At 41.4% G+C, this 15,394-nt stretch overlaps 1 protein-coding gene and 1 long non-coding RNA gene across 5 annotated transcripts in view; both read left to right on the forward strand.

Moving 5' to 3' along the window:
- LOC126379659 (uncharacterized) overlaps positions 1 to 15,394 on the forward strand; it is a 150,018-nt gene that overhangs the window by 120,645 nt on the left and 13,979 nt on the right. The window lies entirely within an intron of this gene.
- LOC126379486 (tubulin beta chain-like) lies at positions 217 to 14,538 on the forward strand. Of its 3 annotated transcripts, none has more exons than XM_050028254.1 (12): positions 217 to 368; positions 2,496 to 2,607; positions 5,174 to 5,299; positions 7,388 to 7,737; positions 8,156 to 8,323; positions 10,314 to 10,428; positions 11,118 to 11,188; positions 11,520 to 11,659; positions 12,283 to 12,442; positions 13,378 to 13,479; positions 14,137 to 14,250; positions 14,403 to 14,538. In XM_050028254.1, exons 1-11 carry the CDS (start codon positions 312 to 314, stop codon positions 14,212 to 14,214), a joined length of 1,479 nt encoding a protein of 492 aa, XP_049884211.1. In that variant the 5' UTR covers positions 217 to 311; the 3' UTR covers positions 14,215 to 14,250; positions 14,403 to 14,538. The 3 variants fall into 3 exon arrangements, with proteins under 3 accessions (XP_049884211.1, XP_049884212.1, XP_049884210.1); XM_050028255.1 differs by having other exon boundaries at positions 7,388 to 7,489; positions 7,610 to 7,737; positions 14,137 to 14,538; XM_050028253.1 differs by having other exon boundaries at positions 14,137 to 14,538.

Raw genomic sequence — 15,394 nt, forward strand, 5'->3', positions numbered from 1 at the left:
CCAGAAATAGTTTTGAGCAGCAAACTTTTCTTATGCAGGTGGCGAAATGAAGAACTAAAGTTACGAACTATAATTAAGCGGATTTATCCACGTTACGCTGGATTTATTGAAATTATTTTAATACAATATATTAACCAATTTGACATTGTATTTAAAAATGACTTAACTTTTATGATACTATTTCTAAACTTAATAAAATTAAGTACCTAACGCTGCATCACAACCGCAAATACAACTTTGTCAGTTCTATATTTTCCGACCGTCACAGAAGACGGCGATTAAGTATTTTATAGTCAAAATTAATTGTGAAAATGCGTGAAATAGTGCATTTACAGGCGGGACAATGTGGTAATCAAATTGGTTCAAAGGTGCGTATTAAAAAGACCTTATAATATTACATGATAACGGTGTTTTCGGTTCATCGCTTGCGTTATTCGCAATTTTCATTGAGGGAGAGTCTATTTATAACTACGTTTTACGCTCATGAATACTCGTTAGATCTTGTTTATAACTTTATTTTAGTATTTGTATTGTTGTTTTGATAAGTTATACCAAGATATATAAATGACGTCATAATGAACTGGTTCGTGTATCTTCGGAGCACTTCCGAGATTTAAAATTAGATGGAATAGAATCTAGCGCAGGGAATTACAGCTTTAGAAAAGAAAAAAAACTCTCTAGACTAAGTTTCTCATAAAGAAACTATCCCCTCATTCAGCGCTTAACGATTATCTTATCAACTAAAGTCGATTAATTCTTTCAAATATAATCCTCTGAGACAAAACCCTGAGCCGAGGTTCGCGCTCAACTGGGTTGTTTTTTGTACCGGGTGAGAGCCCTCAGCGCTTCCCATTTGTCCGGCAAAGTAGTTAAAGCCATGCGGCCAAATTACAATAAGTCACGTCAATAAAATGAAATAAAACGAATTAAGAAAGGGAAATAAATAATGGTGTATTTTTGCAGAGTAATTTAACTACTAATTCTTACACGTGTACGCGTATTTCTCGTGTAGCTAATGTAATTAATTAATTCTATCATTAAAATACAAATGATCAATGTAAGTTATTTCGAATACTAAACAATTCAAATGCTCTATAAAACCGCTTAAGGACGGTACTGAAAAGTATCGGCGTCCGAAGGACGTAGGTAATATAACATCCCGACGACCCAATTACTCTAGCCATAGAGGCGGCCAATCAGCTCGCGACACCAAACATTTCAGAACCCCGATACCGACCCCGCCGGCGTGGTCGAAGATTTTCCCTCATTCAGCGCTTATCGCTATCGACCCACTAGGGTCGATTAATTCTTTCAAATATTTTTCCTCTCAGACGACGCCCTGAGCCGAGGTTCGCGCCCAACTGGGCACCCTCAGGCCTGTTGTCTTAAACGTTGTACCGGGTGAGAGCCCTCCCCCATCTGTCTGGCCGAGTAGTTAATGCCATCTGCGGCAAATCTACAATAATTCACGTCAAAAAAAAGCTCTTTAAAACACATGTGTAAACATTACCTACTTAGTGTACAACGAATTTCGGCCTCCGTGGTCCAGTGGTTGAGCGTTGGGCTCACGATCCGAAGGTCCCGGGTTCGAATCCCGGTGGGGACATATCACAAAAATCACTTTGTGATCTCTAGTTTGTTTAGGACATTACAGGCTGATCACCTGATCGTCCAAAAGAAAGATGATCCGTGTTTCGGAAGGCACATCAAGCCGTTGGTCCCGGTAACTACTTACTGATGTAAGTACGTAGTCGTTACATGAGTCATGTCAGGGGCCTTTGGCAGCTCAATAGTAACCCTGACACCAGGGTTGATGGGGTTGGTAATCCACCTCACAACCCACACGATAGAAGAAGAAGAAGAGTCTACATAAATATAGGTACAGGATTTTAGTGACATCGTAACGAAAACTTTGATGGATGATTCAGACCATGATTCTGAGTTGATATCAAGTGGAATTTTCCGTCGCAAACGTATGGAACTGAAAATAATAAAGAACCACAAACATAGTCATGAATTTTCCGACAGGAAATTCCACTTGATATCAACTCAGAATCACGGTCTGAACCTTCGCCCTCAGTATTCGTTACGATGTCACTAACACCCTGTATAATTTAGGTATTGTAGATTGGCCACACAAATGGCATTAAATTAAAAAAAAAGCTAAAATTGACATTATTTAAGACGAAATTATATAAATGGCTTAATGAACGTAATTTTTATTCTGTCAGGGAATTTCTGCAGTAATGTAATTTTTTGTTATCATATAAAAGTTTAGTGTAAATAAGTGTATTATTACATTACTGCAGAAATTCCCTGACAGAATAAAAATTACGTTTATTATAATGACATTTGCATGCCAACATTGTTATGGCGAAACATGTATTGTACCTACTTCTAATACCCACTTGTCACCTTATTCACCATGTTTGACGCAAATAAAGTTTCTTTTCTATTCTACTCCCTGGTAATTAACCAGCTCTGTTTCCCCTCAGTTCTGGGAGATAATATCTGACGAGCATGGCATCGACCCCGTAGGGCACTACCACGGAGACTCTGACCTGCAGCTGGAGAGGATCGGGGTGTACTACAACGAAGCTGAAGATGGTACGCATCACCTCATCATTTATTTATTTATTTACATTTCACGACTTTACAGTGCAGAAGCGCCAATGCGCCGTGAAACTTTAAATAGTACATACATACATACATAAACTCACGCCCGTAATCCCTAATGGGGTGGGCAGAGCCACAAGTAATCAAAGACAACTTGCAGCCACTGTTGATACGAAGTCCAAAGATGGATATGATGAACCTTATGGTGATAAGGGATCAACATACATACATACATAAACTCACGCCTATTTCCCACCGGGGTAAGCAGAGACTATAGAATTCCATTTGCTTCGATCCTGACACACTTCTCTTGCTTCCTCCACATTCATCAATCGCTTCATACACGCACGCCGGTTCAGAGTAGATCGTATTGAACCTTTTCTAAGGATATCTCCAATTTGATCATCGTAAGTCCTTCTCGGTCTTCCTCTGGCAGCCCTACCATCTTTCGCTTTATATACCGCTTTTGCAATTCTATTATCCTTCATCCGTTCTACGTGTCCAAACCAACCTAACATTCCCTTCTCAATCCTAGTCACTATATCGTCTTTTACACCACATCTCTGTCTTATCACACGTCTTGTCTCTGTCTTGTCTTATAAGGGATCAAAAAAACAAAAAAAAACAAAAAATAAATAAATATAGAAATGGGGGGTAAATAGTACATATAAACAATATAATTAAACATATGAAACTTAAGTATCTCTCTCTCTCTCTCTATTTAAGAGCTGCGCTCTTGTCGGTGGAGTAATCGCCATTCCTCTCTTCTTCCCACCAAAACCTTCACCTCCCGATACGACACGACCTGCACCTTCTCTTTTATTTGTTTCATAAATGTTATCCTAGGTACCCCTTCCTCTCTTCCCTTCAATTTTTCCTTCTATAATGTTTGTTATAAATGAATCGTGTCGTATCAGGTGGCCAATCATATTTCCTCTCCGGCTCTCGATAGTCCTCAATATGGTTCTCCTTTCTTCAACTCTTTCCAGCACTTTTTCATTTGACACCATTTCAGTCCAGCTTATACCCTCCATCCTTCGCCAACACCACATCTCAAACTTAAGTGTAAACAATATAAAAACATATTTAATTTTCACACATCATTCATCATCTCGCAGAACCTCAGACACTCGCGACACACATACGTCCACTCACTTACAAACAGATCACACTCTGGTGCTGATGCAAGGAGTGCATTAACCATGTGCACGGCACGGAGGAGTGGCGAGTGTGTGCGCGCCACAGTGCGCGCCGAAGACATGGCCATCATCATCCCCCTGCGCTTATCCCATTCTAGGTGGGGTGGGCACAACATGTATTAGTAATATACTATCCCGACGACCCGATTACTCTAGCCATAGAGGCAGCCAATCAGCTCGCGACACCAAACACTTCAGGACCCCGATACCGACCCCGCCGGCGCCGCGGCGGCGTGGTCGACGATTTCCCTCAATCAGCGCTTATCGCCGACCCACTAGGGTCGAGTAATTCTTTCAATTATTTTCCCTCTCAGACGACGCCCTGAGCCGAGGTTCGCGCCCAACTAGGCGCCCTCAGGCCTTAAACGTTGTACCGGGTGAGAGCCTTCAGCGCTCCCCATTTGTCCGGCCAAGTAGTTAATGCCATCTGCGGCAAATATACAATAAGTCACGTCAAAAAAAAGCACAACATGTATTCCTCTTCTATCCATCTCTGTCAGTCGTCATCTCAGCACTCACACCTTCCACACACATATCCATCTTTACACAATCCATCCACACTTCCTAGGGTCGTCCCCTACCCCTATCCATCCACATTCATACTCATAACTTTCCTCGTTATATGCCTTTCATCCCTCCTCATCACATGCCCATACTATGCCAATCTGTTGCTCCTAAACACATACCTAAACACACACATACCAACTTATATTCACAACTTTTATTCTATTAACTCCAACCTTGTGAATCATCCCCCCCAGTATTCGTTACGATGTCACTAACATCCTGTATAAAAACACGTAATAACGGGTTCTTGCCGCGTTTAAAGCAGGGATATGAGACTCCCGATATTAAACGCGGTAAGAACCCGTTATTATGTGTTTTAATACTTTTAATTAAGGTAATAACCGCGTAAACTTTAAACAATGTACCCTGTATAAAAGGTATAGTCCAGCTTATTTATTATACTAGTTTAACGTATGATTTACATAAGTACATAAACAGCCTATATGTATACGTCCCACTGCTGGGCACAGGCCTCCCCTCAATCAACCGGAGGGGGTGTGGAGCATACTCCACCACGCTGCTCTAATGCGGGTTGGTGGAGGTGTTTTTACGGCTAATAGCCGGGACCAACGGCTTAACGTGCTCTCCGAAGCACGGAATCATCTTACTTTTTCGGACAATCAGGTGATTCAAGCCTGAAAAGTCCTTACCAAACAAAGGACAGTCTCACAAAGTGTTTTCGACAATGTCCCCATCGGGAATTGAACCCGGACCTCCAGATCGTGAGCCTAACGCTCTAACCACTAGACACGGAGGCTGTCAAACGTGTGTTTATTATGTACTTATTGCAGGCAAGCGGTACGTGCCGCGTGCCGTGCTGGTGGACCTCGAGCCCGGGACCATGGACGCCATCCGCTCCTGCAGCTACGGCCAGCTGTTCAGGCCTGATAACTACGTCTTCGGACAGAGTGGCGCTGGTAACGTACAGTCATGAGCAATATCATATACCCACTTTAGAACCCTGTCGCACTAACATATTTGACATTTAATGAGACTTACTGGTCAATTTGTCGAAAAAGTTAATGTGACATGGTATCAAAGTGTATACATATTACAGATCACGAGTAAACGTAAGTGCGAGCGAGAGGCACAGTTCGTGCGCGCTCCCTTTATTCTTTACCGGTTTACCGGCCAATTAGACTGAAGTAACACCCAGAGGGGGTGAGGTAAATCTAGCTCGGCGCTCGATACGAATTGTCGCGGGGCGGAGAGTTACAGTTCTATACGTACCTAGTAGACGATATCATTCTTTATTCTATACTCTGTCATCAGAAAAAAGGAAACCTGGTTGTGATTTTGCGGCTCACGGAATCCAATGAGGATAAAAACTAGCAGCTCAGAGGTGGCAGGATTATTCAAATCAAAATCAAATCAAATTCTTTATTCAGGCAACTAGGCCCACACATTGCAAATCATTAAATAAAATGTAATAAAAAAACATAAAATGGTTAGTAACTCGAACTGTCATCAATGTTAAAATTTTCATTGCAAGAAAGGTGGCATGCAGTCTCATCCACCTCTCCAACATCGGCGAATCCCACCGCTCAGACAACAACAACAACTAATGAGTGTTCCTAAATGTTGACAGTTCTCCATACTGTCCAGCTAAAATTCGTGATAAATTGCTATAAAATGTGGAGCAACGTGATCCCGTCTGAAGGATGAGTTACGAAAAAGGTTTGTTTACTTACTCAAATAGTATGGGGAACAGGGTCGTGTACTAGGTTCAAGATAAATTATGAAATTCTGATTACTAAATAAAGACACATCTAAAACTAACGAAAAACATTTTCTTTTTTCTATTAAACTTATTTATGAATTTTAATCAAGAAAAACGTAATAATAAGTCCGACATTTTGTCACGTTTTTCTATGACGTCACAGAGTGCTTTTTCATACAAATTCCATAGTAATTTCGTGTTTTGACGTTTAGTAAAAAGTAACTGATTTGACTAGTTGGAAACTAGCCTAGTAGCGACATATAGGTAGTTTTTATCCTCATTACTTTGTGTTCAATGCAGCGGCGTAGCGTAGTGGGCAGCCCGCCCCGGGCGGCACTTTTTAGGGGGCGGCAAAATTTCACAATCTATAATATATAAAAAAAAGAAACCCGTTTTCCGTTTAATGCAAAATAGTTATGACTGTTCTATCCGAAAACTTCTCTAGAATTAATGTATGTTAATGTATATTAAAACAACGAGGTTCGTGTGACAGCGATTTATTAACAATCTTTGTGTTACTTAAATATGATCAGAGGCACAACAATACGTTCACAATAAATAATATTTGCAGATTACAGTTTCAGATTAATTATTAATTACTAATATAAATTTGGATTCGTTACAGTATTAACGTTCACCAGACAAAAAAATGTTAACCGGAAAGTAGAAAGAGAACAGATGACGGATGTCAATCGAATCACGGAATGAATAGACAAAATGTTGCCATATAGAATAAGTGTTTATGAGAATAGTTACATCTAATTACCCAGACTTAACGTGATAATTACCGATTTTCTCATAATTATTTCAAAATACAATCTAATAACAGAAGCATTATAAAAATAATTGTTGCTTGATATTTGGTTTACATTACGTATTGCTTCTCATTATTTTAAACAGAATAATAATGGGTGGAAGATGTAATTGCGCCCGGTTGTAATAAAAAGGGTCATCATTTATATCCAAAAACAAAGATGAATATATACATATATTGGGCCCGATCCTGCAGACACCTCCTGATTTTATTTTAAGTTACACCTGTCATTTTCTTATCCGCCGAAAAGGAAAGGGACGGGTAATCGACAGGCATAAAATTTATGGAATACACGTCAATTTTAAGCAGAAATAGAATAAGGAAAGAAAAAAAGCTTCTGCAGGAATTAGCACCAGTATGCCTAAATACATTAAATTGAAATATCTAAATAAAAGGGCGGCAAAATTGTCTTCCGCCCCGGGCGGCCGACACCCACGCTACGCCGCTGGTTCAATGTTGGTTTGGCGTCAGGTAACAACTGGGCCAAGGGGCACTACACGGAGGGCGCTGAGCTGGTGGACTCTGTGATGGATGTTGTCCGGAAGGAGGCTGAGCCCTGCGACTGCCTGCAAGGTAAGCATCACACAAAATACTTTTACTTTGACCACAATCACACCCCGGACACGAATACAATTTGCTGCAAATCCACAATATTTAATCCAAGTCAAAAACTCCGTGATATTCTATTCTCAGGGTTCCAGCTCACACACTCCCTGGGCGGCGGCACGGGCTCCGGGCTGGGCACGCTGCTGCTCAGCAAGCTGCGCGAGGAGTACCCTGACCGGATCGTCAACACGTTCAGTGTCATGCCTTCTCCCAAGGTAACAACTGCCTCAGGCCGACGCCTCAAAGTAACACCTCTCAACCCCTTAATGTACAATTTTTTTCAATTAGTTTACGGCCACCGAAATTTACCTTTGATGGGTTTGCTCTTCGCACCAGACTTGTCCGAAGGCATTGACGAGGCCTAAGGTGGAGCTCGCCCAAAAGGTGCCTGTTCACTCTGACCTTGAAAGCACCCGGGTATACATTCGGAAATACAGAAGACGGCAGAGAATTCCACTCCTTAAATACCTGTTTAAATCTTTTAACAATGTTGTTAACGGCCACCCGGTATGAGTTGTGGCCGCAATCTAACCCGATGAAGTCAGTTTGAGGTCAGGGTGGACCAGCCTTGGTGGATTCCCCCCTCCCCCATTACGGCGCCTGGTCTGGCCAATAATGATGCTGTTGTCCCAGGTGTCAGACACGGTGGTGGAGCCCTACAACGCGACGCTGTCAGTCCATCAGCTGGTGGAGAATACGGACGAAACGTTCTGCATCGACAATGAGGCGCTCTACGACATCTGCTTCCGAACCCTGAGGCTCGCCTCGCCCACGTACGGAGACCTCAACCATCTTGTTTCGGTAAGACCTTTTCAACTTCTCCTATCGAAGGGTTTGGGGTGGATTCACATACATACATAAAATCTCATTTCCCACCGGGCTAAGCAGAGACTATAGAATTCCATTTGCTCCGATCCTGACACACTTCTCTTGCTTCCTCTCCATTCATCAATGGCTTCATACACGCACGCCGGTTCAGAGTAGATCGTACTAAACCTTTCCCAAAGACATCTCCAATTTGGTCAATGTACGTCCTTCTAGGTCTTCCTCTGCCAGCCCTACTATCAACTTTCGCTTTATATACCGTAGAATGGATCAAATTCAAATAATTTATATCTAAAACTAGTTTTTGGTGAATGGAAAATTCTTAATGCGAATTTCCATAGCAATTAATAGATCCAGGAAGGCGTCCAATGAATGTTTTAGGTCTTCCTCTGCCAGCCCTACCACCAACCTTCGTCTTAAACTATACTGCTTTCATAATTTCGCATTGCAGATGAATTAAGAGTCATTGTGGTCTGTGGTACACTGGTTTCTCAAACGGGGAGCGCAGGCTCGATACCCGGTATTGGAGTTGCGCAGTTTTCACTGTCAGAGTTGTCTCGACCATTATAGACGGCGATACGGCTCACCTATCACGTTGGTCTAACAGAAAGCTCGGTGAGGTGTGGGTACTTAGTTCATCTTGCGATGGATGTACCTCTGACTACCCCAATTGTGTATATGTTACTGTCATCATCAATTTAAGAGCCACGCTCTTGTCGGTGCAGCATTCTCCATGCTACTTTTTAGGGAAAAACAGGGCAGTGGTTTCCCTCTTGCCTTCCGCCCACATTGCTACATATGTTACTGTAAAAGCTGGTAAATCTTGAGATTTAAGTGTAAGTCTTGGGATTTACCGACATGACTTGGCAAAGGTAAGTATTTCTGAAAATAAGTACAACGATTTTTTCGAGCTTTTACCATTCGAATTCTGTAAGTATATGCTAGGTTTTACCACTGTCAGCTCATCAGCTGGTAGATGTTGGTTTTAGGAATAAAACAATGAGTAGTTCTTAATCATTTACTTTAATGAACATAAGACAAAATAGGTACATAGTACTATAAAGGTAGTATACACAGTATTGTTTTTCAACATTTCTCTCTCTCTTTATTTAAATAAGCGTGCTTAGCACAGTAAACGCGCGACTCTTTCTCGCCTCGACATTCACCCGTCACTCTCACACAGTACTGCACAGAAAGAGACAGACGATCTCTGCCGCGGCGAGAAAGAGTCGCGTGCTTACGGTGCTAGGCCCGCAGTGCGAGCTTTTTGTCACTCACCTGTATGTCAACTTATTTACGAAACAACGTAATTGACTCTCTCTCTCTCTTTCTCTCTCTATGTAAGAGCTGCGCTCTTGTCGGTGGAGTAATCGCCATTCCTCTCTTCTTCCCGCCAAATCCGACACGACCTGCACCTTCTCTTTTATTTGTTTCATAAATGTTATCCTAGGTCTACCCCTTCTTCTCTTCCCTTAAATTTTTCCTTTAAATGTTTGTTATGAATGAATCGTGTCGTATCAGTTGGCCAATCATATTTACCGTGCCATTAATGTAAATCCTAAGATTTACCAACATAAAAGTTCGAATCGCAAACCTTTTGGTCTGAAAATAAATTATTTGAATTTGTAAATGTCCATTTACAAATTCAAATAATTTATTTTCAGACCATAATAACGTCCATAGAAAAAATAAATAATAATAAACAATAAATAAGTACAAAAATTGTTAAAAAATAAAAAGTACAAATACATAAAAATTATACCTTTAATTCAAAAATTTTGTTCTAATATGATTTTAACCTATTTAATAGACAAAAAATCATTTATTCGTAATAAACATTACAGTCAGAAATTAAAATTAAAAATCATTAATAATCATTATTAGGAATTGGTAGATCTTAGGTTTTACTGGAACATCTTAGGATTGACTGCGTTTCGAGGTTTTACAGTAACATATATAATTCCAGTTGACCATGTCAGGAGTGACGACCTGCCTGCGGTTCCCGGGGCAGCTGAACGCGGACCTGCGCAAGCTGGCTGTGAACATGGTACCCTTCCCAAGGCTGCACTTCTTCATGCCTGGTATGTGTTGGGGATCGACGCCTTTTCATATTTATTAATCCCGACAGGAACAAGACGGATTGCTATTTTTATTTAGTAGGCGCTAAGTTGACATTTGAAGAGCTCAGTGGCGCAGCGGTAAACGCGCTCGGTCTGCGCTTGTTAAGTTAAGCAACTTTCGCAAAGGCCGGTCATAGGATGGGTGACCACAAAAAAAAGTTCATCTCGAACTCCTCCGTGCTTCGGAAGGCACGTTAAGCCGGTGGTCCCGGCTGTATTAGCAGTCGTTAATAACCATCAATCCGCACTGGGCCCGCGTGGTGGTTTAAGGCCCGATCTCCCTATCCATCCATAGGGAAGGCCCGTGCCCGACCAGTGGGGACGTTAATGGGCTGGTGATGAAGCTGGATATATGATCCACGCAGGATATTTTATTTTTGTCTGCCATACGCAATAATAAATAATGTTCGATAGGTCTCCCATAACACCAGCGCCGCGGCCCGTGCTAAGCACGCGTCACGGCATTATGCTGAGGGAGATCCTTTTTTTTATTTTGGGCGCCTCCATTGTGTATTTAATGTCTGTATTATTTGTCTTTTTGTCTTTGTTTTTTTTTTCAATTATTTTTTTTTTCTGTACTGTAAGTTTGTAAATGTGGCGTCCAATATGGAAATAAATATTATCTTTCTTTCTTTCTTTCTTTTGCGCAGGATTCGCGCCCCTCACAGCAAGGAACAGTCAAGGGTACCGAGCGCTGACGGTGCCAGAGCTAACACAACAGGTAAGTATGCCAGATCCGATTTTAATGCGGCTTTTTTTGTTTGAAAGGTATATCAGTCGAGTGTTCTTAGCTATGTTTGGTGGAAATCGATTCAGGTCTTCAAGGTCATCAGGTCGTTTGTTAAGTGTGATAGGAATGTTACACGCTCAGTTTGCTTGTAAGCAAATACGGGATATATAAGTTATTTTTTGCGTTTTGCTTATTTTTATTTTTTAATGTTTTTTGTTTTTTTTTTTTGCGTTTAGCATTGTTAACCTTTTGTCATTATAATTGAGTACTTTTTTTTGATCGGGCGTTTTTATTTTTTTTAATTTCATGTTTTCCCCTGCAGATGTTTAGCCCAGTGAACATGATGGCCGCCTGCGACCCGCGCCACGGCCGGTATCTCACCGTCGCCGCCATCTTCCGGGGCCGCATGTCCATGAAGGAGGTCGACGAGCAGATGCTCACTGTCCAGGACAAGAATTCCAGGTACAACAACACCGATACCGACCCCGCCGGCGTGGTCGATTTCCCTCATTCCGCGCTTATCGCTATCTAAATATATAAAAGGAGAAACTGACTGACTGACATATCAACGCACAGCCTAAACGGCTAAACGTAGGCACTTGAAATTTGGAAGGGACGTAGCTTAGGTACCGTAGAGGTGCACTAAGAAAGGAATTCCCGGAAATCCCACGGAAACGGGAAAATCCTTTTGTATGAAAAATCTAAACCGCTTAAGTTAGACGCTTGAAATTTGGCATGCAGGTACCTTAGTTAACTTAAAGCGTATATACAGGATATTGCAAAATTCCCACGGAAACGGGAGTTAGCGGGAAAAAACATTTGCATGAAAAAATCGAAACCGCGTAAGATAGATGTTTTCAATCTAGCATGCATACCTTAGTAAATATAAAGTTTAGTTATGGCTGTATTTTGAAAAATGGGCGGAAAAAAAAATTGTATGAAAAAATCTAAACTGCATAAGTTAGATGCTTGAGATATGCACTCCCACACACACAAAGATTTTTTATAACACGCCACGCGGACGAAGTCGCTGTCAAAAGCTAGTCGACTATACGGGTGTAACTTTTACCGCCGCCATTTTGCAGTTATTTCGTGGAATGGATCCCTAACAACGTGAAGGTGGCTGTGTGCGACGTGCCCCCGCGCGGGCTCAAGATGGCCGCCACATTCGTTGGCAACACCACCGCCATTCAGGAGATCTTCAAACGCATCTCCGAGCAGTTCACCGTCATGTTCCGGAGGAAGGTAAGTTGATAAAACAGGACAGAAGATAGGTACACAGCGTAGTGTAAAAGAGACAGGCAATGGTAGGTACTTGTTGTTATTTAAATTCGTATTATATAAGGCAGGCAAAGATCTGAGGACCATACAGCCTTGACTTTAGTTAAACTTCGAAATTCAGCTTAAATTAATTGAGCCATAGACACATACATACAATGTATGTGTACATAAACTCACGCCTATTTCCCACCGGGGTAAGCAGAGACTATGAATATTAGAATAAAGAATAATACTAGTTTACGCCCGCAAAGTGCCGCGGATTTTAATTCACAGTTGTCTCGACCATTATAGACGGTGATACAGAAAGCTCGGTGAGATGTGGGTACTTAGCTCATCTTGCTATGGATGTACCTCTGACTACCCCAATTGGGATATAGTTGTGAGTTTATGTTTATTAATTATATGCGAATACACCAGCACTGAGGAGTAGCAGCAATGAGGAGCTCGGTGGCGCAGCGGTAAACGCGCTCGGTCTGCGATTGTTAAAGTTAAGCAACTTTCGCAAAGGCCGGTCATAGGATGGGTGACCACAAAAAAAAAAAGTTTCATCTCAAGCTCCTCCGTGCTTCGGAAGGCACGTTAAGCCGTTGGTCCCGGCTGCATTAGCAGTCGTTAATAACTATTAATCCGCACTGGGCCCGCGTGATGGTATAAGGCCCGATCTCCCTATCCATCCATAGGAAAGGCCCGTGCCCCAACAGTGGGGACGTTAATGGGCTGATGATGATGACACCAGCACTAGGGCCATGCGGGACTAACTGCTCGAGCAGTTATAAATGGTAGCTCCAAGCTGTTGACTGACTGCAAGAGCGGCCCGTGTATGGCAGCCCTAACAGCTACAATCACTCATTGATTTCTCTGTTCATATAAAACTAACGTGGCTCCTCTCTTCACATGAGGCGTTCCTGCATTGGTACACCGGCGAGGGCATGGACGAGCTGGAGTTCACTGAAGCAGAGAGTAACATGAACGACCTGGTCTCCGAGTACCAGCAGTACGAGGTAACTACTTCATACTAGTAGATCAGCTAGTTCCCCCTATAGAACACAGATGGCGCTCATAACAAGCCTAGAACGCGCTAACGAAGTTTTCACAGCGCGACGCATATATACAGCTTCCAACGTAAAACCGTTGGGGTCGTCGATCTTTAGTGTTCTTCTATCGGGTTGTAAGGACCAACCTCATCAACCCTGGTGTCAGGGTTACTATCCGGACAATCAGGTGATCAGCCTGCAACGTCATAAGTATTTGGCGGCGAGGGTGGTTTCGGGGTACCGAACAGAGCATAGTAACCCGCTAGCCACAAGTTGGTAGTGTGACTAGGGATCGACGATCCAACGGTGTTATGTTGGAAATTGTATATATGCGTCTTGCTGTGTAAACTTCGATATCGCGTTTCACGACCGCTTGAAGACTGCATTATTGAATGTGGCGCCATCTGTTGCATGTGGGCGGAACTAGGTGGCCAACTAGTTGGGTGCGCGACAAGTCATAACCAAACTAAAGATCACAAGTGATTTTTGTGGTATGTCCCCACCGGGATTCGAACCCGGAATTTCCGGATCGTGCCACGAAGGTTGATGAAGTTGGTCATCCTCACAACCCACACGATAGAAGAAGACCTGAATCGAATTCATTATCACGTGTTATCATTTCAGGAGGTGGGAGTCGACGATGGAGATTTTGATGAACAAGAAGAAATACCTGGAGATGAATATGTTGAAGAAGAAAACTAAGTTCTAGTTTACTAAGTAGTCAATGGTGTACTGAGTCCTGTGGGGTTAAAATGGCCACATCGAAGCAATTCATCTAAGAAAGCAATATTGCTATTTGACATTTGTTTGCATTGCGCACTTACTTTTATATGCGCAAATGTCAAATTGCAACATTGTTTTCTTAGATGAATTGTGGCCATTTTAACCCCCCTGTTTGGAATGTATCGTGTGAGGTGTAATTCAGATATACTACCAGTAACTTAGCTTGTAATGCCCTCACTCAATGTCCGTTAGAATATACAATAAATTACCTAAATTCATAACTGAAATAGACAAAATATATCTTCAAAATGTCGTTAAAAAAATACTTAACTGAAAAAGCATTCTATACGCTGCATGAGTTTTTTAACGATTCTTTGAGATACTGATTATTGTACGTATCTTTTATTTTTTAACATAATCTTTATTATATTTATTCTTGGTTTTCTGTTTTAATTGTTTAAATTTTAAGTTGTTGTAGTGCTCCTGTTTGTACTTTCCTCTATTTTTAAGACCTCTGTAAAAACATCAGGAATGCAATAAATATCTTATCTTAATGACTGATAGCAAAACAATATAATTTCAGAGGCCCTAGCCAAGTTGCAAACGACAATGAAAACGGATAGCGTAATCGATATAATGATGCTGATTCCTGTACACACCACCTAACTTTATTTTAAGTTATACCTGTCATTTTCTCATCCGTCGAAAAGGAAAGGGACGGGTAACCGACAGGCATAACATTTATGGAACACACGTCAATTTTAGACAGAAATTTAAAAAACCCTTCCAAAATTTTATATAATAAAATAATAGAACTTAACTTAAAATGTAGTTAGGAGGCGTGAAGGAATCAGGGCCATTATCTATCTGTCCTGCATAGCCTTTGTGGTCATGGTATAATAAGACATTTTATAAGAAGAACTTTTATACTTTTAGTAAAAGATTTACTTAAAGTTTTAATGATTTTTATTTATGTGACAAGTAATAGTAATTAAATACATTAGTCAATAATTCTTGAGAAATTCACTTAATTTTCATTAATAAATTTACGTCATTGGCATGTTGGATGTACCAATTTAATGGTAACACTTACATCATCAATGGGCTAGCAATGGCGGCTTGTCATAGGATTGAGATACCTGGTGTTCTTATACCATGC

Source organism: Pectinophora gossypiella, chromosome 29, assembly GCF_024362695.1.
Source record: "Pectinophora gossypiella chromosome 29, ilPecGoss1.1, whole genome shotgun sequence".
NCBI classification, from domain to species: Eukaryota; Metazoa; Arthropoda; class Insecta; order Lepidoptera; family Gelechiidae; genus Pectinophora; species Pectinophora gossypiella.